Source organism: Tetrao urogallus (genome assembly GCF_951394365.1).
Source record: "Tetrao urogallus genome assembly, chromosome: 26".
In the NCBI taxonomy this organism is placed as follows: Eukaryota; Metazoa; Chordata; class Aves; order Galliformes; family Phasianidae; genus Tetrao; species Tetrao urogallus.
In genome coordinates this window covers 2,799,171-2,824,320 of record NC_136839.1, presented here as the reverse complement: position 1 = coordinate 2,824,320, position 25,150 = coordinate 2,799,171, and the positions used below count along the sequence as shown (strand labels likewise).

Here is a 25,150-nt window from a genome sequence, read left to right as displayed (position 1 = left end):
TTCACCCCTTTCACATCCTCCTTTATAGCACCTACGGTGCTTTTGGCATCGGATCCACAGTCATTTCAGAGCTGAGCAGTTATTCAGACAGCAGCAGGAGCTGTTTGCTGCCTTCTTCTTGTCTTGCTCAAAGCCTCAATAAATAAATTTGGGTTGGTGGGGTGTTGGAAGGGCTGTAATGTTATCACCTTCCAAAATAAATACTGCTGTGTGTTCAGCTGTCTGCTCTACATTCAATGCCTCCTTCATGTTTTCCTCTTCTGCTGTTGCATGGAGAGCCTTAGGTGAAAAAGTTCTTTATTGGAGCAGCTGATGGGTGGAAAAGAAATGCTGCTGCTGTGTCCCAGCTAATAACATTCAGACACATGTACCCCAAAATCTGCCTTAAAAAAGTGTTGGTGTGGTTGTGTGAAAGGAGCATGCGTTGGCTTTTAACCATTCACAGAAAGCTCTTTGAATGGTGTATTCCACTGTGAAGATGCCTCACAACATTGGGTAACTGTGCAGTAACTCTGGATGGCGTTTACTGAGCATCCTCCAAGAAGAATCTTACCTTGTTAAAGACAAAACGTTGTGATATAGACGAATGTGTTACCTTTGAAGTGTGGAACGCTGTGTGTACAGCAGAGCAAAGTGCTGCCGCGTTGCGTGTCCCAATCAAAGGCTCCTTGCTGTTGTTCTGCTCCAGCCTGGAGCTGCCACTGCAGTTTTGATGGCTTACCTGCCTTAGCAAAGTGGAATGAGCTGTCAGTGCTGTGAGCCCAGCAGCTCGTCCTGCCATCTCCAATGGCACAGAGGCAGCACGCTCAGCTGCAGGGAGGTCTGCAGTTGTGTGCATCGGTTCACTCTGAGCTTGGGCTGCCCCTTCATGACCACGTACCCAGCTCTCAGAGCAGTCTGACGGCCGCCCATCACTCACTGGCAGTGCTTTCTTACAGCTTTCCCCCATGTTTTCCCACTGACCAAAACTCAAGTGCTGATTCATTGCCTGTGTTCTCTCTCCTTATGCAGGCTGTGGGATCCGCGCGGCGGGACGGCATCGCCATGTTTCGGAACAGCCTCAAGATGCTCCTTACAGGAGGGAAATCGAACCGCAAAAACAGGTCCAGTGGTAAGTGAGCTCCTCACGTGTGTCCTGCTGGCAGTGCTCCTTTCGTGTTGTGTGAGCTGCTTTCACTGGGCCCTTGGATCTCGTTAATGAAGGGATGCATCGGTTGGTGATGCGGTGAACTCAACACATCGGTGCGGGTCGTCGTGGTGCCACGTTGTGATGTGCTGCTATAAAACACTGCAAGCAAACCACGTCCACTTTCGTTGCAGAGATAAGGTGCAGAGAAAGATCCCGGTTACACATCAGCAACACTTGTGGCAGCGTTAGCAGTTCTCTGTTCTGAGAAACAAAGATGAGGGGAGTGGAGAAATGGAAAAGGGTGGAATTAAGGAAAGAGTGTCCAGCTTTCGTCAGTGCTTCTGCCCATCTCCTTGCTGCAGCATCCCAGGAGCACTGCTTGCTCCTTGTCCTGCTCCATCCAGGTGGGAGCTTAGCTGAGGTTGTAGTCGTGGAGCAAAGCATTGCAAGAAATACCATTGTGCTTCATAAGTATTCTTGTTGAGCTTTCGTAGTTCCTTCCAAAAATGGATTGCTGGCAGCGTAAGAGCTTTGAATTAGTTCTTCCATTCTCCTTTGTGAAGCCATCTGGCAGCACACTTGGAGTATTTTGGGATGGATTGTTGGTTCGTGCTTGTGTCTGTGTAAATAGCATAGCTGTGTATTCTGTGGGAAACCACAAGAGAACATGCAGAGATGCAGTGGTGATAAACGCAATGGGAAAAACAAACCAAACAATCCCCTCCTTTCCCTTGGCTGAAATGATTTAATATATGCTTCTGATGAATACTGGTTCTGATATATACATCTGATTTCCCCTGGTTTTAATATCTTCTCGGCCAGGTTTGATTTGGGAAGGAGAATTGTGGCATCCAGGTCACTTTGGGCTGCAGATGTTTGTTGGGAGCAGCTTTAGCAGTGCGTGGTGCTGCTCACTCCCTTGCTCTCCTGGTTGCACTCGGTGTGTATCTCTTACAATGGGAAAAGCTCTGTTTGCAAATAGCCCCAGTGTGACCACAGCCCACAGGAACACTTTGTTGTTCCCTGCTTTTCTGAGGCAGGTTCTGTGTCCTTGGGTTTGCTTCAGTTCCGGCTCTGGTTGCAAGGTGCCCAACCAGGGGGCTGTGTGGGCTTTGGAGGTCACACTGCCCCATGGCCCTGGTGATTTGTAGTTATTTTCTTGTTCTTGTCCCTTGTGAGCAGAGCAGAGAGAAAAACACGTTCCTGGAAAGCACTGTGGTGGGGTTTTCCAACAGGTGGACCTTTCTGTAATGCCCTGTGTCACACACCTTGCTGTGCTTCTGCCTTTGAAATACATTACTTTACTGAGAAATGCTCTTCAGCCTTCCTTTGGGGAGGAGAGGGAATTAAGAAAAGGCAAACATGTTTCCAAGGATGTGTGGTAGCTTATCAAAGCACAGCATCGTGGGATCGTGTGTGCAGAGCCCTGTGTGCCATGCAGTGCTCTAAGCATGGGGCAATGGGAGCTGCACCCATCACTGGGAGCCCAGAGCAGGCTCTGCATCCCGCGTCACCATTTAGGGACTCAGCTCTGCTCATTGGGTCTCTCATCCCATAGGAAGGTTGGAAATGGGGTGGGCAAGGGGGCAGCTCCTTGCTTTGTTGTGTGGGGACGGATGGAGCTGCAGTGTGTGCGTCTGTTTCACCTGCTCTGCTCCTTTGGCATCACAGAAGCCTTTGAAGCAAAATGAAAGGTGACTGTGGTGATGTTTTTTTCTCTTGTGGAACCCAGGGAACGCAGTGCCTTTGCAGCTCCTCCTCCAGGCAGCTGCTTTACTTTGCAGTGATGCAGCCAGAGTTGCTGAGGCCAGGCTGGCAGCCCTGTGCATTGTGCCATGGTCGTGATGCTGGATGATTAAAAGTATAGCAGTGATGGTAACAGTGAAATGCCCCCATAGCATTCCTCCTCTATAAACTGCTCCTCCGTAGAGCTGTGCTTGAGGCTTATTTCAACTCCTCTGTGTTTTCTTCTCTGCTGCTCTTTGTGGTATTGTGGCTCAGGAGTGCACAAAGTATTCATAGAAGGGAAGCGTCAGTGGCGTCTGTGTGAATGTACGTGGTGTGCAGTGATACCTGTGAAAAGCAATGAACTTCTGCTGCAGCACACGTCCCATGGTTCATTTTGTGTGCGTGCTTTGTAGCTGCACAAAGCAGTGCTGTGCACGACCACCTGTGCATGCATTTGTGCACATATTCTACAGGTGCAGTTCTTTCTTCCCTCCCTTTTCACCGAAACAGTTTGTATCCAAATATTCGTTCTTTTCTTCTCCCAGTGCAAAATGAATGAGAAAATGTAAGGAGGGAATCTTCTGACCTGCTGCATTTTTCAGCTCTGCACCTGGCAGGGAGGTGTGATGTGTTTGGTCTCCACTGATGGCATTTGTGTGACACAGATGAGATTGGAGGACGTGCAGTGAGCACTGCATGGGGCTTTTCCATTGCAGCTGCTGGGAGCTGCATTCCCTCAGGGCAATTCCCACCTGTGTTTTTCTTTCCTCTGGTCATCCCCACGTGCTTTTGCAGACATGTTCCTGCGTGCTGCTTTTATCTGAGCTTTATCTCTGGGTTGATCTGCAGGTCGGTCAGCCTGCTCTCCAGCTCTGCCCTGCCCTCCTGCAGCCCTTCATCACTGCAGCGTTGGCTGTGAGCTGGATTCAATGGTGTCCCTCTGAGCCACGCTCAGAGCTGCAGGGCCAATTAGCTGCCTTCATTGCATTCTTTTTGCCAGGACAGCCCCCAGTGGAGAGCACTGAGTGCACTCAGCAGAGCTCACAGCCTTTGCTGCATGCATGCACAAGCTTTGGTTTCAGGCAGGAATGAGCAAGACGGGGCCAGAGGGGGCTGCGGGCTGAGCCTGGCTCTGGAGCTGCTGTTCCTTACTGAGATAGGACAGAAAGAGGCTGGGCAGTGCTGGGATGCTCTGCTTTCCCTCCCACACAGTGCTCACTGCTGCTGCATTCATCAGTGCTCACAAAGGAGCTGGGTGTTGTGCAAAGTTTTGGAAATACTTTTGAATTACTTTCTAGATCCTTTTTTTTTATTATTATTTTTTTTTAAATATCAGTAAGGTATTTTTACAGAGCAAACTGTTCTGTTGTGTTTTGCCTTCTGAGCATTGCTGAGTGCTGTGCTGTGCTGGAGCCTTTAAAGCACAGGAATGACCCCTTCATGCTGGTCTGTGTTGCAGGGAAGCTGCAACGTGGCCATTCTGCACTGGAGAACCCCGTCCATCCCCAGGGCCGGATGGGAAAGGCTGGAGGAGTGCACACCAGTGGTGTCATGGGTCTGGGGGAGGCAGAGTGAGGGTGGTGGGAGCTGTGCCTGTGGAGCAGTGCTCAGAGAGGGGTGTGGGGTTGGGGTGTTGGCCCTCCTCCTCTCCACCCAGCACAGGCTTTACATGCTGTGTGCACCCAATAAAAGTGCACTGCTAGGAGGAGACCGACAGAGAGCAGTGCTGAATTTAGGAAGGAGAGGAGATGCTCCGTGCTCCAGGTGTTGTCTCTTTAATGATTGGAGTGCGAAAAGCAGGCAGAAACCTTCCCTGCAGGCTGTGCTGTGGGTTTCCATCTGTGAAACAGGAATGGGACCTCAGCCCTCTACATCCATCTGTGTGGCACAGCAGCGGTTGGGTTGCAGAATGGCTGCGTTGCATGCAGTGCGTGTCCACGTGTGGGGCTTCACAACAAAGTGTGGCATTCTGCAAAGCAGCTTGGAGGTCTGCTCTGAAATTAAGAGGTCCTGTGGGCCTGGGGGAGGAAATAGAGCACGATGGGCAAAATAACAGGTGTATATGCTGTGCGGTTTTGGCTGTAGGCAGGATTTCGTGGGGATAGCATGGAATTCTGGCTATAGCCAGGAGGGTGGTGAGGCACTGTTCACAGGTTGCCCAAGGAGGCTGTGGATGCCCCATCCCTGCAGGCATTCAAGGCCAGGCTGGATGTGGCTCTGGGCAGCCTGGGCTGCTGGTTGGTGACCTGCACACAGCAGGGGGTTGGAACCAGATGAGCATTGTGATCCTTTTCAACCCAGGCCATTCTGTGATTCTGTGATGGTACAGCTGATGTTTGGCTTTCTGTGCTGGAGCAAGCCTGGTCCCAGCCCTTGTGTCACAACAGACTTTGTTCCCTGTGCTCCAATCTCACTTTTAAGTTAAGGAGTCAATCCAATCCATACAAATGCAGGTACTGTGTGATAGCAGCAAACCAGACGTGATGCATTTCATCTTTCCAGGAACGTACTCAATATTAAATGCTCGTAAATAAATGAGTGTAAAATCATCGTGCAGGTGTTGAACATCTCTGTCCTGTTGTGTTCCTCCACTGAACGCACATCTGTTCCTGTGCAGTCATTGCTTGGAGTGGTGTAAATAAGCAGACACCTCTGTGTGTCATAGGAGCAATGAAAAGTACAACAGAGGAAGGTTGGTGCCAAACACCAGCACTGCATTCCTGTTCTTCTTCAATGCTGGAACTGTAATTTCTGCTTGCATTGAAGCAGTCTGCAAGGATTTCAGATTAATAGATGTCAGTCGTGGAAAGCCTCAGGTCATTTCCTTCACTAATTAGCTGCTGAATTTTCACATCCCGTGGTTCAGCAGTAAGATTCCCCAGGTGATAAAGGCACTGATGGACAAACTGGGTGCCACTTTTCTCTCCCTGTGCTGTGCCCCATTGGGGAACAACGGGGCAGCTGAGCCCAGTTCCCCTCTCTGCAGGGTTGTGTTCTTTCCCAGTGCCTTTGCACGGCTTTTGGTGCTCGCTTCATCTTTCTGCAGTTCCCCAGGGATCTGTGAAAGGTTTTTGCTTTAACATCAGAGTAGGTTCAGCATGAGAACTGTGTTTTAACAGCATTGTATCACACTTTATGCAGTCGTGGGATGCGTTGGGTTGGAAGGGAGCTCAGGGATGACCAAGTTCCAGCCCCACTGCTGCAGGCAGGGCTGCCAAGTGGCACATTGAGCACTGCATCACATTGCACAGGGCCCCATCCATCCAAGTGGCCATGAACACCTCCAGCCTCAATGTAGTGTAGGTAATATAAAGAGCATGGAAATAAAGCTTTGGAGCGTTGAGTGGCAGAGTGTGGAGCAACTTCTGCAACATAGAAATTGTGTGAGCAGGGGGAGGAAGGTGATTCTGGGCATCACTGGGTTGTGAGAAGATGCTACAGACAGAGAGTTCACTGCTGTGTGCATAGAGGAGCTGCCATGCGTTGTAAAACCTCGTGGTGCAGAGCAAAGCTCTCGTCTGATTGCTTCCTTTCGTGTTTCAACTTCCAGATTTGGTGGTGAAAGTCAAGGTGAGGCTGTGGCTGGGTGCTTGAGGTTCCTATTGGGTTATTGCTTTGCTGAATTTAATTCCCACGTGTTTGGTTTCCCTGCTGCCCAGTTGTAAGCTAAGCAGCAAGCAATATAGAGGAAATTGGATGGGCTGTGCTGAGAGCTGTGCTGCGAGGAGAGCTGTGTGGGTTCCTTGGCTGCCAGGTGAGCAGATGCTGCATCCCAGGGCTGTTCTGCTGGGGGTTGGGAAGCACACAGCCCCCAATGGACACTGCTGTGACAGTGGTGGGAGGCAGCTTTAAAGAACACAGGTCAGGCCTATGGCTGAGCAAGTGTGAGGCTTCCCAGTACTGCAGAGTATTGAATTAAGCACTGAAATTAAAACATCTGCAAGTCTCATAACCTTTTGTTTGAAGGAAAGATTGGTATGAGCGCCGGTTTGGTGCTCTGAGTGCACAGTATTTGGGGATGTCAGCTACTTCTGTGCTGGCTGCAAGCGTTTCCTCCTGCAATAGGACCCTCTTGGTGAATTACTTCTATTTCTTTGATAGATGCAGCAGTGTGTTGCTGTGAGCACTGCACCGAGCTGCTGCCCGGGGCCAGCATCACCATGGCAGGGATGTGTGACCACTCTGTGCTGCATGGCACACGCACAGCCGGGTTTCTGGGGGGGATGGAGAGCCTCCTTCTCTGTGGTTCTGTGTGTTGTGTGGAGCTGGGTCCTTAGAAGCATGGGATCACTGCGTGGTTGGATCAGAAGGGACCTTACAGGCCATGCAGTCCCACCTGTGCCGTGGGCTGGGTGCCCCCAGCTCAGCCTGCCCTGCGCCCATCGGGGTGGACGCCCCTTTCTGCAGGGCTGTCCCCATCCCTCCATCCCAGAGTTTTGTTCCAGGCATCATTCCTGCTTTTATCCTTATTCTGCTGACGTGCAGAGCAGTGCTCTCCCATCCGAGGTCTGGGAGCTGGGCACCACGACCTGCCAACCCAGGATGTCCTCTATTTCTAAGACACCAGATCTCCTTGTGCATCTCCTCCCTTCAGCATCACGCAGTCACTGCAGCCCCAGTGCAGCTCTGCTCCTTTCTTTGCAAAACCACAACTTCAAATGCATTTTTGGGACTTTGTTCTGGTAAGCGAGCATCGCTGTGATGCATTGGGAACCCAAAATCTGTGCTGGTGAATTGCTCTGTAATGCCATTATTATGTTTTTTAATTGGAGTCGAACTTGCCCTTCTTTTTTTCCCCCCTTTTTTTCCTTCAGAAGGATGAAGTATCCAGTAGTTACTTACACTTAATGGAAGGACTCTTTTAAGAGGATTGATTTCTTTGAAGCTCTGTGCTTCTAAGAAGTTCCTCATCTGAAGAGTTTCTCTCACATCTTTGTCTCTCCCCGAGAACTTTTTGTAGCATGGAATATATTTGGAGATAACTGATGGATAATCCCCTGTCTGTTCTCATTGCAGATAGCCCACAGACAGACAGATGGACCTCTGGTCCATTCTTGCAGTAGGAAGTGAAGGTCATGGATCACTTCATGCTTCAAAAGGAGCAGTTAATTTATATTTGAATTTTCTTGTGGCAAACAGTGAAAATGTGAACAGGGATTTCTGCTTGCATTGCCTGCACGCTGATCTGCTTTCAGTGTCCATTGGAACGCTGTCACTGATAGCACAAGGACATTCATGTGTTTATTCCTCAGGTTGTTCTTGTCCTGAGCAGGAGCCAAACTGAACTGTACATTTGCAAGGCTCTCATTGTCAAGCAGTAGAAGGCAGCAGCATTCTGTGATGTTACACGTGTGCCTGCCCTTGTGCAGCACTCCAGCTGGGGCATCACAGGGCAGGGAAATGGAGACTGTTCCTCCTCACCCCGTTGCTGCTGCACATTGCTGGCTGCTGTTTGCTCTGTCAGCTGCCAGGACCCCCAGGGGTCCCAGCAGGGGTTTGAAATCAGGGAGTTCTTTTCCCAGTTTTGCATACTGGGATTAATCTGAGCGCAGCACCTCGCACTTTGCCACGTTGACCCTGGTGAAAGGTGGGCCCTCGTGAACCTGGAGTTGGTCAGGGTCTCTCTGGATGGCATCCCTCCCTTCTGCTGTATCATCTGCACCGCTTGGCTCCTGTCACAGCAAACTGCACTCAGTGCCACGGTCTGTATCACTAATGAAGATGTTAATGAGCCCCAGACCCAAGGCAGACCCTGGGGCAGTGCTGGTTACATCCCCACCCTCAGACACAGAGCCTTTGAGCACAGCCCTGGGGCTGCAGCCCTCCTGCAGTTCCTGTCCATGGAGCAGCCCACCTTTCACATGCATCTCTCTCCAATTCAGCGATGAGGATGCAGTGGGGACCACATCAGAGGCTCAGAGCTGCAGCAGCTGCTTCTGTGCATCAGTGAGAACGTTCCATAAAATGCAAAAGGTGACTTCTTAAAGTAGCTTAACAGAGTGGAACCAAGGGCTGAGTGACACGGGGCTGCTGTCCTCATACAGCAGAGCATTTCTCCAGCCTGGATTGCAGGGACGCCATGAGCAGTGCATGGACCAAAGGATGCTTATGAATGGCCAAAGCCCCTCAAGCCAAATTGCTATTTTTACTTCATTAATTAGAATGTGTCCGTATTGCAAACAGCAGTGGTTCCCCCCCCCACCAGATGGCTTGCTCCATGGGATTCCTGACAACGTGGGAATACCAAATGTGTGGTTCCCCCATTAAAGCTTTACTTATGTTTTTCCATGCAGTGAGTTTGTATCAATTCTGCATTGTAACCCCTGAAAAACTGCACCTTCCATTTCACACAAGGCAAAGAGCAGACAGGGGGAACGCAGACAGCAAACTGCATGGGAGGGCTGTGCAGGGCAAGGCTGAGCAGGTGCACTTCAAAAGGAAAAAAAAGACATGTGCAAGCAGATTGCAGTGGTGAGTTGCAGCTGTTGCAGCTTGCTGGGGCTGTGCAGGGGGGTGGTGGCACTGCTGCAGCTCTGGGCTGCATTGCACTGTTGCCCTGCCCTGCTGCATTGCTGCCCTGCTGTGCTGCTGCTGTGCATCGCTGCCCTGCATTGCTGCCCTGCATCGCTGCCCTGCTGTCCTGTGCTGCTGCAATGCTGTACTGCTGCCCTGCCCTGTTGTGCTGCAGGCTGGGAAAGGTAGGATCTGCACTTCTGTCCCTCGGAACTTTGCAGCAACCTGATACAAAGCTTTCCCTTTCTAAAACACGTGTGGCTCCTTGTCCTCTCTCCCTTCTCCTCTTGTTTGTGCATGTGGTAACACCTGGGAGCATTAGCAGTGGCTGTGGGGATGCAGGGAGCAGGGCTGCATGTTGTTCTGGCAGCAGTTAGCAGGCTCCCTGCTCTGCAGCCCTGTGGGCTTGGCTCTGCTCTGCTGTGTTGTGCTGTGCTGATGCAGAGCTGCCAGGTCTGCATTTCAGGAACGCTCCCATTGCTATGGAGGGTTTGGCCTGCAGTGCCCATCCAGCCAGCATGCAGCACGTGGCTGCTGCATCGTGGTTGTGTGCAGGGATGGTTTTGTTGAGCAGCTGGAGGACAGTAATGAGTGTTTGTTCCACTGCGCTCTCCTCAGGTTGTTTGTCCAGCAGAGCCCTTCCCCGCCATCACCTGTTGCAGAATGAGCCTTGGCCTAAGGGCAGGGGCCCCATTTTAAGTTAACGATGCAGAACAATTAGTGTTTCTTGGCCCAATTAAATGCTGAGAACCCAAATAAGGGCACTCCTTCCTCTCCACCAGAACTGCCCCATGTTCCCAGTGCCAGAGCCGTGACTGCCATAAGATTGCAGTGGTGCATCACATCCACTGCAGCAGCAGCAAGCTCTGCTTGATGCACTGTGCTCGGTGTGCCAGTGTGCTCCCTGTGCTCACAGCAGTGCTGCTCCCTTCTGCTTTGCAGCTGCTTTGTTCCATCACTGCCGGGTCTGCAAACAGGAGCAGGCTGCAGGCAGCTGCCTCCCGAAGCACTGCTGCTGTGTGCTGCACAACTGCAGATGAAGGCCTTGCTGCAACGAAGCTGCGTTATTGCACAGGACTTGAGCAGGGTGCAACGATTGTGGTTGTTAAGCAGCTATTTGTGGGGAGGGAAAAAAAGGAAGCAAACGTGAATTTGCAAACAAGTCTGCAGGAAGTGCTGAGAAATGAATGTTTTCCTGTTCTGAAAGTGGTGTAGATCTGCTCGCAGCTATGGGCTGAGGTTTGGGGAAACGAGAGGCAGCTCCTTAGGGCTTCCCAGGAGCTCCTTCAGCACAGAGCACCAAAGCAGGAGCTGCTTTCCCAGCACCCAGAGCCACGGAGCTGCTTCCTTCTGCTCCCAAACGTTTCCATTCCACGGGGGCAGTTTCTTAACTGCGAATGTCAGAGATTTTTGAGAGCCTGGTGACACAGGTGGTGTGCCCACACCTGCAGCAGGCTGACATGCAGCTGTCAGTTTGAGCTGCAGAAGCCACGGTAGGGGATTATTCTCCATTTTTGGGGTGACGGTGGAGGTGCTGGTGGTGATTCCAGGGCTCTCTGGGGATGCTGCTGCAGTGGGATGTGGGGCCGAGGAACAGCTTTGCTGTCATAGGGGTAAATGGAGCGTGCATCACTGCAGGCAGTGCTGGGTGCAGCCCAGTTAGCATGCTGGGAGTGCAGGGCTGTGTGTGGAAAGAAGTGGGAAAGAGTGCATGGGATGCTCAGCCCAGGAGCTCATCTCAGCACGTCCTCCCTGCAGCTCCCGCCTTCTCTTGCTCACTTTGCTCCGTTATCCTGTTCCTTCCATTGAGAAAAGCAGCCATTCCTTCTGCAGCACTGAACATCTTGCTCTGCACAGCTCTCTGTTAGGTTTGTAGATGTAAATCCTCGGATTCCTTACTCAAGGAAGCAGCTCCCCATCCCCGTGCACCGTGTGGCCTTGGGGTCCCTTCCAACCCCAAGCATTCTGTTCCCCTTCCCCATTGATGGTGTTGGAGCAGCCCTGGCCCGGTCTGCTCTGCCTTTTGCTGCAGTTTGAGGTGCAGCTGAAGCACTGCTCAGTGCATGGGTTGAGCTGTGCTGCTGGGCAGAACCTCACTGCCCTCCGATGGAGACGAGGAAATGCAATTAGCGGTAGCGTCCGATGTCAATTAAGAGGAAAGGATTGAATTTGGTAGCGCTGTGAGTGTTGCAGCTCACCAAATTGCACAGGCTGGGGGATTCAGCAGTTGCTCAGCAGCTTTGCAGCTGCAGGAGGACCCAGCATTGCTGCCTGTTGGAGCCATGGAAGCAGAGCGATGCAGTTCTTAGCTGCTGGATGTCCAGCCAGAGCCTTGCATGGGCCTTCCTGCACTGTGAGATTCACCTTGTCTAAAACCACCAAGGGATTCTCGAACAGAAAAGCAGCACCACGTGCCTTCGTGTGCACCCGTGTGCATTGCACGCACAGATTGGTGCATGGGTGCCCAGTGCTCGCTGGCTGGGCTGCATGCAGCTGCTCCTGCAGGTTGTTGTGTCCTCCTTCTACTTAAGGACGTAGAAAATGGTCTGCATTCCCTTTCTGATGTTGCATTGGTTGCAGTAAGTCATGCATTCTCCTCCTGGTGTCACACTGGCTGCAATATGCCATGCATTTTCCTGCTGTCAGGCTTGTTGCATTATGCCACCTGCTCCCTGCATTGCGTGGCTCTGTGCAATTAATCCCTCCTGCTTTGTAATAGCTGCCGACGTGAGAACTTGCTCACAATTTATTTAATTAGCAGAGCAGCTGCCTTGCTGCAAACTCCCATTAATAACCTCAACGTTTGCTTGTATAAATAGAAGGAGGTCACCCAGCCCAGCACTCCTGGGGTCCTGGGGTGCAGCGAGGAGTGCTCCACTGCTCTGCATTGCTGCGATAGAACATCGCAGGGCATTCCTGGAAGCGTGGGTGCAAATGGAAGGGAAGCATGAGTGCAGCTGTAATGGGAGAGGGCAGAGTGCAGCAATGCCTGAGGACAGGGAGCGACATCCAGAGTGACAGCACTGCAAGAAGGAACAGAACATGCAGAGATGTCCGCTGCACTGCGCCTGCACACAACTGTTACTGTGTTTGGTAAAGCTGCAGGAGGAGCACGTGGGCTGTGGTGGTTCTGGCACTGTGCTTGCAAGGCTGCACTTGTGCTTTATTCCGGAGGTGAATGCATGCATCGGTTCGCTTTTCTGCTGCCTGCTGTCTGCAGGTGTTGTAAAGCAGGGAACGGCACTTGAGGAGCATCGCCCCACGTGATTGCAAATTCATAGATTGCTGTGCGTTGTGGGGAGCATCACCTGCACTGCATGCATTGCGCCGCATCACAGGGAGCATCACCTGCACTGCATGGCTCCGTGGGGGCTGAGTGTGGATTCATGGGGCTCAAGTGAGGATCCGTGGGGCTGAGCAAGGAGCTGAACTTGGTTCCTTGGGGCTGTGCGTGGATCTGTGGGGCTGAGCAGCAATCTGTGGATCTCAGCATGGGGCTCAGCAGTGATCCTTGGGGCTGAGCATGGATCTGTGGGGCTGTGCACAGCTCTGTGGGGCTGAGTGTGGCTTTGTGAGGCTGATCAAGGATCTGTGAAGCTGAACTTGGTTCCTTGGGGCTGAGTGTGGATCCATGGGGCTGAGCAGCAATCTGTGGGTCTGAGCGTGGATCTGAATGTGGCTCCATGGGGCTGAGCGTGGCTTTGTGGGGCTGAGCAAGGATCTGTGCAGCTGAACTTGGTTCCTTGAGGCTGAGCGTGGCTTTGTGGGGCTGAGAAGCAATCTGTGGATCTGAGCATGGGGCTCAGCAGTGATCCGTGGGGTTGAGTGTCGGTCTGTGGGGCTGAGCATGGATCTGAGCGTGGCTCTGTAGGGCTGAGCAAGGAACTGTGAAGCTGAACTTGGTTCCTTTGGGACTGAGTGTGGATCCGTGTGGCTGAGCAGCGATCTGTGGGTCTGAGCGTGGATCTGACTGTGGCTCTATGGGGCTGAATGAGGCTTTGTGAGGCAGAGCGTGGATCCGTGAAGCTGAACTTGGTTCCCGTGGGGCCGAGCAGCGATCCGTGGGGCTGAGCGTGGATCTGCGGATCTGAACTCTGCTCCGTGAAGCTCAGTGTAGTTCCGCGGGGCTCAGCGTGGCTCCCTGGGGCTGAGCGTGGATCTGTGCCTCCGAGCACCGCTCCGCTGCCCCCGGCCGCTCCGTGGGGCTGCGCTCCGTCCGCCGCCGCCGCCGCCCGTCTTTGCCGCAGATTTCCCGGCATGCGTGCCGAGCTCCGACCCGCCCTTATTTTTCCTGCGTTAAAAAAGTGCTTTGTCAGAGAAAAGCACGCGAGCGGCTGGAGGCGCTGCGACGGAACGGAGCGACAGCAGGGATGGAGCGGGGAGAGCGCGGCGCTGAGCCGGGCCGGAAGGCGCTGAGCCGGGCGGGGCTGCAGGTGCGTCGGGCGGGGAGAAGCGCTGCGCTGCGCTGCGCGTTTGTGGGGGGCACCGCTTGGACCTGGGGGGCTGCTGAGATTTGAGGGGCACGGCTGGGGGCCGAGAGAGCTGCTGGGACTTGGGGGGTGATGCTGAGACTTGGGGTCACTGCTGTGGGTTGGGGGGCACCAGTGGGTTTTTAGGGGCGCTGCTGAGAGCTGGGGGACTGCTGGGGTCAGGGGGGCACTTTGCTGAAGCTTGGGGGGCTTTGATGGGAGCAGGGAGCACTGCTGGAACTTGGGGGCTGCTGGGGTCAGAGGGGGCAGTGCTGGGATTTAGGGAGTGCTGCTGAGATTTAGGGAGCGCTGCTGGAAGCTGGGGGGGCTCTGCTGGATCTTCGGGGCTGCTGGGGTCAGAGGGGGCAGTGCTGGGACCTGGGGGCTTTATGCACTGCGGGGCTTTGCTCTGTCACTGATATGAAATGTAAACTTGGCAGCTGTGGCTCTCAGTCCATTCAGAGCAGTGCACGCTGCTCTGGGAGCTGCCGTCCGTGAGACTGTTGTAGTGTCTCCATTTGCAGTGAGAGGAGCAGCAGACCAGGTTCAGTGCATGCAGCGCTGCACAGCTGCTGTTTGCACACCTGCAAGCAGTGCTTCATGCAGCCAAGCAGTGCTTCATGCAGCCCGCCGTGTGAGCAGGGCTGATTCCTGCCCACAGCTGGCGGTGTTGAGCTGCACGGATCCACCCGTGTGCACAGCACCAAGCGGCACCGCAGGGCAGCCATGCACAGCGTGCTGCTCCCGCCTGCTGCTTCAGCGTGCAGAGCTCAGGGAACGTGCACCTCGTGGTGTTCTCTCAGTTATTTCCTCCTTTTTCTGCGTGCACGTGCAGATAACTCGCAGGCAGCGTGTAACAGCGTGGTGTTGTTCCTCAGCTGCATCACTGCCACCCCTTGCTGTGAGCCCTCAGCACTCTGCTCCCATTCAGCTGCATCAGCACCGAGTGCTGAGTCACCGCTGCTCAGCCCTCCCACCCTGTGTGTGTCTGCATTGCTCCACGGCTGCAGCTCTGCTATGGCTGTGTGGTCCCTGCAAGGCCTCCAGCCGTGCAGTGCTGTGCAGTGATCTGCTCTCATCTTTGTGCTGCATGCTGACGGTGTGACCTGCAGTGCTGCTCCATGCCTGCTCGTAGAATCACAGAATGGCCAGGGTTGGAAGGGACCTCAAGGATCACGAAGCTCCAACCCCCTGCCACACGCAGGGCCACCAACCTCCACATTTCACACCAGCCCAGGCTGCCCAGGGCCCCATCCAACCTGGCCTTGAACACCTCCAGGGATGGACGGGGCATCACAGCCTCTCTGGGCAGCTGTTCCAGCACCTCACCACTCTCAGAGTAAAGAACTTCCCCCTGACAACCAACCTCAACCTTCCCTCCCTCAGCTTCAAACCATTTCCCCTCGTCCTGCTGTTATCTCCCCTTTCACAGAGTTGATTCCCCTCCTGTTTGCAGGCTCCCTTTAGGTACTGCAGGCTGCAGTGAGGTCACCCCACAGCCTTCTTTTCTCCAGGCTGAACAACCCAGCTCCCTCAGCCTGTCTTTGTATGGAGGTGCTCCAGCCCCCTGATCATCTTTGTGGCTCCTCTGGATCCTCTCCAACAGCTCCCTGTCTTTTGTGTACTGGGGACTCCAGACCTGGACACAGTGCTGCAGATGGGGCCTCACGAGAGCAGAGCAGGGATGGACAATCACCGCCCTGTCCCTGCTGGCCACCCCTCTGCTGATGGAGCCCAGGATCCCATTTGCTTTTCGAGCTGTAATCACACACTGCTGGCTCACTTTCAGTTTTTCATCCATCAGGACCCCCAGGTCCTTTTCTGCAGGGCTAAATGAGCTAAATACTCCTTACCTGCTGCTTGCTCCCTGCCTGCTGCTTGCTTGCTGCTCCCTGCATTGCTTTGCTCCCATCCCAGTGGCAATACAGCATCATCCACCTCCTTGTTGCTGGTAGTGGGACCAGCTCAGGACAGCTGCATGCAGGTTGCTGCTTTGCACTCCTGCATCCCTGCACAGAAAGGTACAGGTCTGCTTGCTGTTCCTGCATGCTGCACACATAAGTTTTGGGGTATTTTGTGGCTCTTTGGAATAAATTTAGTGCAGGGGGATTTTAAAGTCAGTTTGTTTGGCTGTTTGTTACTGGAAGTGTCTTGTTAACACAATGCAAAGTGATCTGCTGTGCAAATGCACTGAGCTGCACTGCAGCCTCCATCACACTGCAAAGCGCTGTGGAAAAAGTTACTCTGCAAATTCATGCAAATCTTCCAACCCAGTTTAATACCCCGAATAGTCTTTCATGTGAAGAACAGCAGCTACATTTGGTTCTGAGGTTGCAGCTTTCCCAGTGGCATCCCATGCAGCTGGGTGCACACTGTGCCCATGGGGCCGTGCTGGGTGGCACCAGGGCTTCTGTAGTGTCTCCTTCCCATAAATTGGGGCTGTACACGGGGTGTGAGTGCTGTGCCTTGCTCTATGTGACAGTGCTCTTCTGGAGCCTCCAGTCCTTAGCACTGCTTGGTGCCCACTGTTTCTTTGGTTTCAGACTTGCCTTGCTTTCTTCCTGACCTCATAGCTGTCCATGCTTGCTTGCAGAGGGGCCATTTGTTGCACACACCCACCCAGCAGTGCTCAGAGCAGCAGTGCGTGTTGCAAAAGCTGCAGGCAGTGATCCACAGCTCCTGTTTTATGAGTATATTTGGTGCTGGAAGCCCAAATGCAGAACCAGCTCTTGGGACTGCGGGTAACGCAGCAGTTTGCATCCCAGCTGAGTTGTGTGCTGCCAGAGCTTCCTTCCCTGCTGTGGGTTCATACCCTCAGTGCAGCGCCGTGCATTGCAGAGGCCTCTTCTGCTCCCTGACCAGCAGTGGAGCTGGGCTGCTTTCTGCTTCCAGCCCACATCAGCCCCGTGTGCCCCATTGTTCCCATCGACGCTCACAGCCGTTGTTTCTAATCTGGCCAGCAGATCAATGGACACCAGCGTGCAATTAATTGTGTGCTGCCGTGCTCTGTGCCCATCCTCATTGATCCAGGGCAGTGAGCAGCGTCCTGTTCTCACTGCCTTCCCGCTCTGTAGCCCAGCAGAGAGCTTTAAAGGGAAGCAATTTCAGAGAGCCTTGCGTTTCTTTGTCGTGGGGCTCCTTTGGCCATGGGGCTCAAGGAGAAGCTGCGTCTGCCTGACCTGTCCTCTGCCATGTTCTACTTGTGCTGTTTTGGTTCTCATGCAGATGGAGGGAGCGAGGAGCCGCCAGACCGAAGACAGGCAAGTGTAGACGCCCGGCAGAGCCGCTCTGGGCAAGGTAATGGCTGCTGCTGCTGCTGCTGCTGCTGCTGCTGCTGCTCTCCGTCGTAGCCTTGCTTCTCTGTGCGCTGCTCTGTGTCTGTCTGTTTCTTGCAGCCGTTGCAACCCCTGCAGCTGCAAACCTGCTGCGACTCCCCAGAGCTGCTCAGAGTTTGCAGGAGCTCACGTCGCTTTGCAGCACGGCTGCATTCTCTGTGTGTGCAGGCTGAGCTCTGTGCTGCTGCTCGGAGCAGTGCAGTGTCAGCAGCCGAAACTGCTTTGCTAACGTAGGAGCTGTGCTCTTGTTGTCTTCAAGTGTTGCATCTGGAAGCAGATCTGTCAGCCGCCTTGTTCCTCTCCAGTGTTCACTGTGGGAGCTCAGCAACAGCTTGCATGCATTGCTGTGTTGTTGTGGTAGAGTACAGGAGTGGTTCTTTTGCAGCACATGGAGCTGCTGCTTCCTTCTCCGTTGCTGTGTGCAGTGTTGGGCTGTGTTGGTGCAGATTTGGAGCAGAGGACCTGCTTGGCTTTGCTTTCTGTTTGTTTTTTTTTTGCAATTTTTCACTTGTTATGAGTGCCATCCTGGTGGTGTGTGCCCTGAGGCCGTGCTGGATGCACACACCAGGGAGGTGTGGAGCAGCACAGCTCCTGCCATGCACGGATGCTCTCAGCCCAATTCTGCAGCCCAACGCTCACATAATGGGCTGAGGGCTCCAGCTGGGCAGGTTTGAACCCTCCATCCAGAGCGAGAGCTCATCTTGCCTCTGTGTGCACTTCCACGTGGCTCTGTGCAGCACCCAACTCTTTCATGGCTGATCCCTGACGTTGTGACCATTCCTTTGTTCCCATCGCTCAGTTTCCCTCAGCTTTATGCAAGCACCAGTGCTTGAGCTGTGTGTGTGCCTGTGCCGTGCTGGCACTGACACCATTCGCCCTCCTGGTGCTGATGGGTGGTTGGGGATGGGCTGCACAGTGAGCAGAGCTGCACAGTGAGCAGAGCTGCTGAGCTCTCTGCGACTCCAGCAGTGCACTGTGCAAAATTAACGCGGAGGATAAACGATGCTCCGCGTGCCCTTAAAGGGATGTGCTCTGCAGGGGTCCCTGCGTGTGTGCTTAATTAAAGCAGCATGAAACGAATCAAAAAGCATCAGTGCCCAGCTCAGATTGTGGCTGTGAGGACTATCTCTAAGCCAACGTACCTGAGTGTTTGGGGGAGGAGGGGAGCAGCTGTTCTGGTGCTGGGCTGTGGGCAGCAGAACTGAGAGCTGAAACCCGGTCCCTGTGAGAGTGCTGTGTGTGCAACCTCATTATGCTTTGGTGATATTGGAAACATCTTCTGGTGTTTGCAGTCCTCCCATGTTGGCCTCTGCATGCATCCCACATTGGCCGGACAGAGCTGGGGCGGCCACTAATGCCAAAAAGTCAAAGGGCTTTTGGTTCGTTGGGGTTAAATTCAAAATGCAAGCAAGAAAAACCCAAACAAACAGTTCACGGCGCTGCTGTTTGCAAACTGAAGAGCAGCACAGGGGTGCTGTTGGAGAAATACAGCGATTTCTTTATGTGAAGGGCCAGATTTGGGGGAGGTGAACCCAAACCCGTGGAACCTTCCCCTCATCACCTTGCTGCCTCTTTGTGTCCCTCCAGGCACCTCCACAGAGAACGACTGTGCTTTCGAAGCAGACTACGCCATCCCGCCGCTCCCCGTGACCGAAGGTATGCAGCAGTTTCGGATTATGGAGGGCATGTCCCGCTCCCTTCCATCCTCCCCCTTACTCACACATCAGTCTATCAGTGTTCGGCTCCAACCCGTGAAGAAGTTGCCTGGTAAGGACTTTAAATAACGTTCGGTGGGGGCTTTTTTGGTCCGTCGGTGCAAAATGTGTAAGGTGGTGGAAGCGTTCCCAGCAGCCGTAAAAGAACTTTATGCTGAAAGTTTGGAGGCTGGGGGAGTACATCAGGGAAATGATGCTGTCGTGAGGCAGAAGGGATCTTTTTGGAGGGTTTGTTTATGTTGTTGCACTGTTTTGTTTAACTGATGTCATTGGGGTTGGTTTGGAACACCTCGTGATGGAAGAGCAGGTGGGTTTCCCAAAGCAGCTGCTGTTGAGCAGCCGTTGGAAAGCCCAGTGCATTCCTGCTGGTTGGAGCTTTGGGAAGCTTGCTTCTTGCCTAAAATTGGACATTCTTCTGTGCCCATCTTTAAATCAACCAGCCAGGGTGCAGCATTGCACCGAGAGAAGCCTCCAGACCAATGTTCAGCCAATGCCCTGAGTGCCGCTGTGCTTCGTGCCGTGCTGTTCCTGCCCACTGGTGAAAGGAGAAATTGAAAAAGGCTCCGTGGTTGTGCTGAGGATGGGCTACGTGGCTGTGGGGGGTGGGGAGAGGCGTCCTCTGTTTGTGCCAAGTGTGAGAGAATCTCCTGCCATGCCCTTGTCCCATGGATGGAACGGCCATCATCTCAGCCTCCGCTCTCTTGCCAGCAAATCATTCCCCCTCGTAAAGCTTCATAGGACCACGAAACTCTTAGAGATGGAGGGGACTCTGAAGGCATCCAACCCCACCCTGCTGTTCTGTGCAGGGTGCAGCAGGACGTGATGCTGTGGGTGCAGGTGGGGATAGGAGGAGGAGGGCTGCTTCGGGTCTGTGCCCATCTGGATGTGCATTGATAGAGCAGAAGCTGTGGGCTTACAACTGCTCCCATGCTGGGTTCTGGTAACCCTGAAATGAAGCTTTTCATCTCCGTTGGTAATTAGGGTCATTAATGTGAGACACCTGAGATGAGGTGCAAGCAGGTCACTGGTCAGCCTGTAAACCTTACAGGTTGCCTTCCTGCCTTTCTGTTTAGCAGCCAGCTCCTCCTTCAGAGCTGCATTTTGGAGCCCTGTGCATCCCTTGGAGCCCCATTGGGAAGGTGGGCTACTTTGTACTCGAGTGCCTCCGCACCCATTTAAACACCTCATCCCAAGCAGAGCCAGCACAGCCTCTGATTTCACACATCCACGTCGTGATGCCTTCAGTGGAGCTCCAACATACTTGAAATTCAAAGCGTGCATCGGTGGCGTAGTGTGATTTTTGTCATTATTAGTTTAATTTACTGTTGGTAGGGTGAAAGGGAGGTGCTTGCTGGGCAGCCTCGTGCAGTCATTAGAGGGATTTGTTTGCTTTCACTGAGGTGACGTGTGAAGGAGCTGGAGGAGCAGCCTTGTGCTGCTGGTTGTTATTTGTAGTGTTGCTCACATCTCCTCACCCGTTTCTTAACTTCCTCATATTTATAACCCATCTCAGAACTTCCAAACGCTGAGCGTCCCTGCAGCTGCAGGCAGAGGGGAGAGAAAATCATTGAGGGATTATCCAGTTGTTCTGTGTTCTGTGCAAGCAACCCATCCATGTCACCACATCCGTATGCGCGGTGCTCGGGCAGCGGGATGGTGCCCTGCATGGCACCTGATGCTGTGTTGGCTCTGTGTGTTTTTCCCCCTGGAGATGTAGGACCGTTTGCAACACGGCACGGCTGTGCCACCCTGCTGTTGTGTGCTGTGTGCAGTTCTCCAGGGCTGGAAGTGGAGGAGGGATTGGTTCTCATTCCAGGGCTGAAGTGCTGCAGGGCTGCGTTCCCATAGCAGGAGCAGTAGTGATGGGGCAGGCTGTGGGGGTTGGCCCTCTCCATGGGCATCGCCAGCATCCCTTAATTAACGTCTTAATTTCACCCTTTAGAAAGAGAATTGAGGCTGTAGAGCACAGAGAAGCCTGCTCAGCAGATACAGCAGTGCTGTCTGTTGGCTTTAATGTCATCTTTCAAATCTGCTGCTTTGTGTACAGGTCAGTTTTCCATCCATGGCACAGTGATGATCTCCACTTTGGGTTGAACACCACCCCGTGGTGCCATGATTTCCTCAGCAGAGGGCTGCCTTGCTCACTGGCAGCCTGATCCCTCAGTTTGCTCTATGCAGAGCCCTGGTGCGGGGCTGATAAATATTCAGTGTGCTTGCAATTTCCCTTCTGCTGGATTAATGAAAAGCTAAGGGTCATCATTGCACTGAGGGGTGAATTAACACTGAGCATAATTGATGGCGCTCTGGCCCCCTCCTGCATTGGTAGCAGTGGGGCAGCAGTGGCTGAGGATGCTTTGGAGCAGTGCGTGCAACCTCTGTCACTGCATTTGTTCTCTTTATAATGACAGCTTTATTAGGAAGCCCAGTGCAAAGTGTACCTGAGAAGATAGTAATAAAGCACCAAAGCAACCCCAAACAATGCTTGCAGCCCAAGTAAGCGTGCAGACCATTCTGGTTTCCCTGCAGGCACGCTGGCACTTGGAAGTTGCTGCTCCTGCTGCACAGCACTGTTACACATCATTGCACTGTGGCTGCAATGCAAGCAGGGCAGTGCATTGCGTACCCCAGAGAAAGCATTGCTGTGCATCTCTGGGTGCTGCAGAGATGGACGTGTTGGTTGCAGTCCTGAGCCATTCCCATTTGCACACATGGGGGTAATTTTATTCCTCGCTGTCCTCGGCTATTTTTAATTCTCCTGTTGGGTAACAGGTTGCAAACTTAATTCTTTCCGAGTGGGAGCGTTTCTAAGGGCTTTAAATAGTGCTTGCTGAGCAGGGCCTTGGGAGCAACCTGTGCATCAGCTCACGGTGCAGGAGCTGCAGCTTCTGTGCTTGCAGTGTGCTGCCTGTGCATGCATTGGGTGAAAGACACTGACAACAGCATAAAATAATGTGGCTGTAGTGCAAGATAACGTGTTTTTCCCATGGATAATAGCATAAAATAGTAGGGTTTTTTTCCCCTTGTGCTGCAGCACAGAGTCTAAACCATGGCTGTGCCTCAGATTGCTATGGTAGCTGTGTCTGAGCTGCCTTACTGTGCACCCATGCACCCAAGGATGCTCTGTCCCCATTGTGGTGCTGGTGCTCAGTGCTGCTGCTGCAGGTTGCTGCATCGCGGCGCTCAGGCCTTCCTTTGGGGCACCATCAGCTCAGTGCCATTCCCTTCATCGTTCCTTCAGGCATTCTGCTTGGAAATCACTGCAAAACCACCTCGTTCCTCTGCAGTCTGTGCAAGGCTCCCCATGCACGCATCTCCTTCCAGCCAAACAATGCCGGCTGCAAAACGACGAGAAGGGGACGCTGCGGCTTTAAAGCATCCCAGGGCCGACAGCCTCTTGGTATAAATTGTTCCCAGAATCCATGTCACAGCTCCTTATATGGGGCTGCTTTTTTTTCCTCTCCGTTGCCATACCAACCGCAGCACTGCACCATTCATCGGCTCCAGTCCTGGGCTGCATCGCTGCCCCTCATCTCACTCCGGGAGCATCGGTGGATCGTTGGTGCTGTGCCATCCTTTACCTCTTCTTACAGCAATTTGCTCAGAAAAGAAAAAAGGGCAAATTAAATGCCGGCGGAGCGAGGAGCGGTGTAGAAATCCTTCAGTTGTCCCCCAAGGGAGGCATGTAGTCTACGTTTGCTGCAGCATTTTGGAAAGAAGGAAGGAAGGGCTCTTTAATAGCGGGAGGATTAATGAAGAGAGGGAGCTGTGAGCTCTCCTGAAATCATCATCTCGGAGCCCACGCCGTGGGGACGGCGAAGATGCAGAGGTGATGGGGGGCAGCCGGGGGGCACGGAGCTGCTGAGGGCGGAGGGAGCTGTCAGTGCACCGCAGCCTTGGGCTGCTGGCATGGAGCTGTGTGGGGCTGGGATGTGGGGCTGATCTGTGAGTCTGGGTTGTGGCTCAGGGCTGCAGGTCCGAACTGTGGCTCCAGGCCATGAGACTGGGCTGTGCATCTGGGCTGTGGGTCTGATCTGCAGGTCTGGACTGTAGGTCTGGGCTATGGATCCAGACCGAAGGTCTTGTCTGTGGGTCTGGTCTGTGGGTCCAGGCTGTGGGTCTGGGCTGCAGTCTCAGAGCTGCTCTGTTGGGTCTCACTGCCCTCCTGCTGCAGCTTTGCATGCTTGTGGGTGCTGGGGAGAGAAAACAAAGCCCTGTGAGTGTCGGCACCACTCCTCTTGCATACACTTGCATTGAAATTGTGGTAGGCTTTGCTTGGCCTCTTTTAGCTCTGCAGAAAATCAATGTAGAATAAGAGGGCTGAGTGCCTGGAGCTGGCATGGAAGCCATTAGGTGGCTTGTAGTGTAAGGGCAGGTTTTGCTGCTTTGGGTGTTTTTCTTTTGGTCGTTGCAATAGTTTTACATAACCCTGAGCTCATGGAAATGAGAAGGATTGCATGGACAAAACCTAAAACGAACGTGCACTGAAAAGCTTTCCACTTTCTCAGCATTGCTGAAGTAGAACAGATCTACTGAGGAGCGGGCTGAAAAATAATCCACCAGGGATATCAAGGATGGTATTTTTGGTTTTAGAGCAACGGCATCATGATGAGGAGGTGTTTAATTGGAGGTGCTGGGAAGAACACCAGGTGCAGCAGTAACCATTTGCATGGTGTGGTTTGAGGAATGGCACCTGGTGCTGCACTGTGTGCAGGGTGCTGTGCTTGCTGTCATTCCTGGGTGTTTTGGTACCATTGTGGTTGCAGTGTGGTCACATTTTTCCTGTTGCTTTCTGTAGTTGTTGCTCTGGCAGCTCGGCATGGGTCGGGAAGGGCTGTGTTGGTGTTGGAGTGTGGGTGGGATGGAGGGCTGCTCCTGGCGAGCCCAGCCTGCTCCAGGGTGCCGTGTTTGTCAAGATGCATCATTCACTTTCTTTTAATTTTAATGAGAGAACTTTTAATTTTCCCTAATCCGTCGCCATCCATGGCAGTCTGGAGGCTTAGCACAGCCCGGCACCTTACATAATGTCAGAAGGGAGAATTGAATTGCATCTCAGAACGAGAGGCAGGAGGTGTGTGTGCAGTATCTCCCTGTGATTTCAGCCCCAGTGTTCTCATCCTGCCCCATATCCCAACCTGGGGTGGTACATGCTGGCCCGGGGGCTCCTCGTTTGTCCGTAGGAATCCATCCCTCACGTGCAGACTCATGGTTTGCTGTGGCAGGGGCTCTGTTAGGTGGGAGCCAGCTGGGTGTGCATAGCTGGAATGGGCACAGGAACACATTGCATGTGAAGGGACTGCTGAAAGCCACAAAGCAGCGTTAGCTCACCTTTCCAAGCCAAGAGCCAGGTTCTGCCTGCTTATCATGTGCAACCATCTCCTGTGTTAGCAGGGCAGAAGTCACAGTGTGCACACAGCCCAGCCCCTGTGCCAGGGCCTTCCTGGTTCATAGAATCATAGAATCACAGAACGGCCTGGGTTGAAATGGACCACAATGATCATCTGGTTCCAACCCCCTGCTGTGTGCAGGTCACCAACCAGCAGCCCAGGCTGCCCAGAGCCACATCCAGCCTGGCCTTGAATGCCTGCAGGGATGGGGCATCACAGCCTCCTTGGGCATCACAGCCTCCTTGGGCAACCTGTGCCAGTGCCTCACCACCCTCTGGGTGAAAAACTTCCTCCTAATATCCAACCTCAACTCTTCCTTTCCTGGCTGAGGGATGTGTGCAGTGTGTGGGTAACACCATTGCTGTGCTGGGGAAGGTGCTGGTGGTTTTTGGTTCTGGGTGTTTTGTGTATGGCTGAACTGAGGGGGAAGGCTGTGCAGTAACATTTAACGCATCCATTGCCCTGAGCTGCCCTGCCTGCTCCGGAGCTCAGAGCCAGAAGCCTGTCCTCATCTCACACCGGTGCTGCACAAAATGGAGCATCTGTCATCGCTGTGCTTCTATGGGTGGGAATTTCCAGGCATAGCAATGAGGTTCCTCAGGCTGGAGGAGGTGCTGTGGGGAGTGAGGATGTGGGATTAGATTGGAGGAAGTGCTGTGGGGTTGGACCAGGCCACCTGCTCCTGCCAGGAGAGCCACCAACCTTCAGGTTTGCTACTCACCCAGGCTGCCCAAAGCCCCATCCAACCTGATCCTGAACACCTCCAGGGATGGAGCATCCACAGCCCAGCTCCCTCAGCCTGTCCTCGCAGAGGAGATGCTCCAGCCCTCTGCTCATCTTTGTGGCCCTCCTCTGGACCTTCTCTATCAGCTCTACA

At 53.3% G+C, this 25,150-nt stretch overlaps 1 protein-coding gene across 3 annotated transcripts in view; it reads left to right on the top strand.

Annotated features, from left to right (window-relative positions):
• Nucleotides 1–1,044: 1,044 nt before the first annotated feature.
• The window catches only part of TANC2 (tetratricopeptide repeat, ankyrin repeat and coiled-coil containing 2), a gene marked incomplete at both ends in the record, with an annotated part of 120,677 nt that continues 96,571 nt past the window's right edge, over nucleotides 1,045–25,150 (top strand). For 2 of the 3 annotated variants that reach the window (XM_079547130.1, XM_079547129.1), the window contains 3 exons: nucleotides 1,045–1,111; nucleotides 17,065–17,136; nucleotides 18,762–18,830. In XM_079547130.1, the coding sequence (XP_079403256.1) occupies nucleotides 1,045–1,111; nucleotides 17,065–17,136; nucleotides 18,762–18,830 (208 nt within the window). Of the gene's footprint in view, nucleotides 1,112–17,064; nucleotides 17,137–18,761; nucleotides 18,942–25,150 lie in introns of all 3 variants that reach the window. The other variant, XM_079547128.1, reaches the window with a different exon arrangement.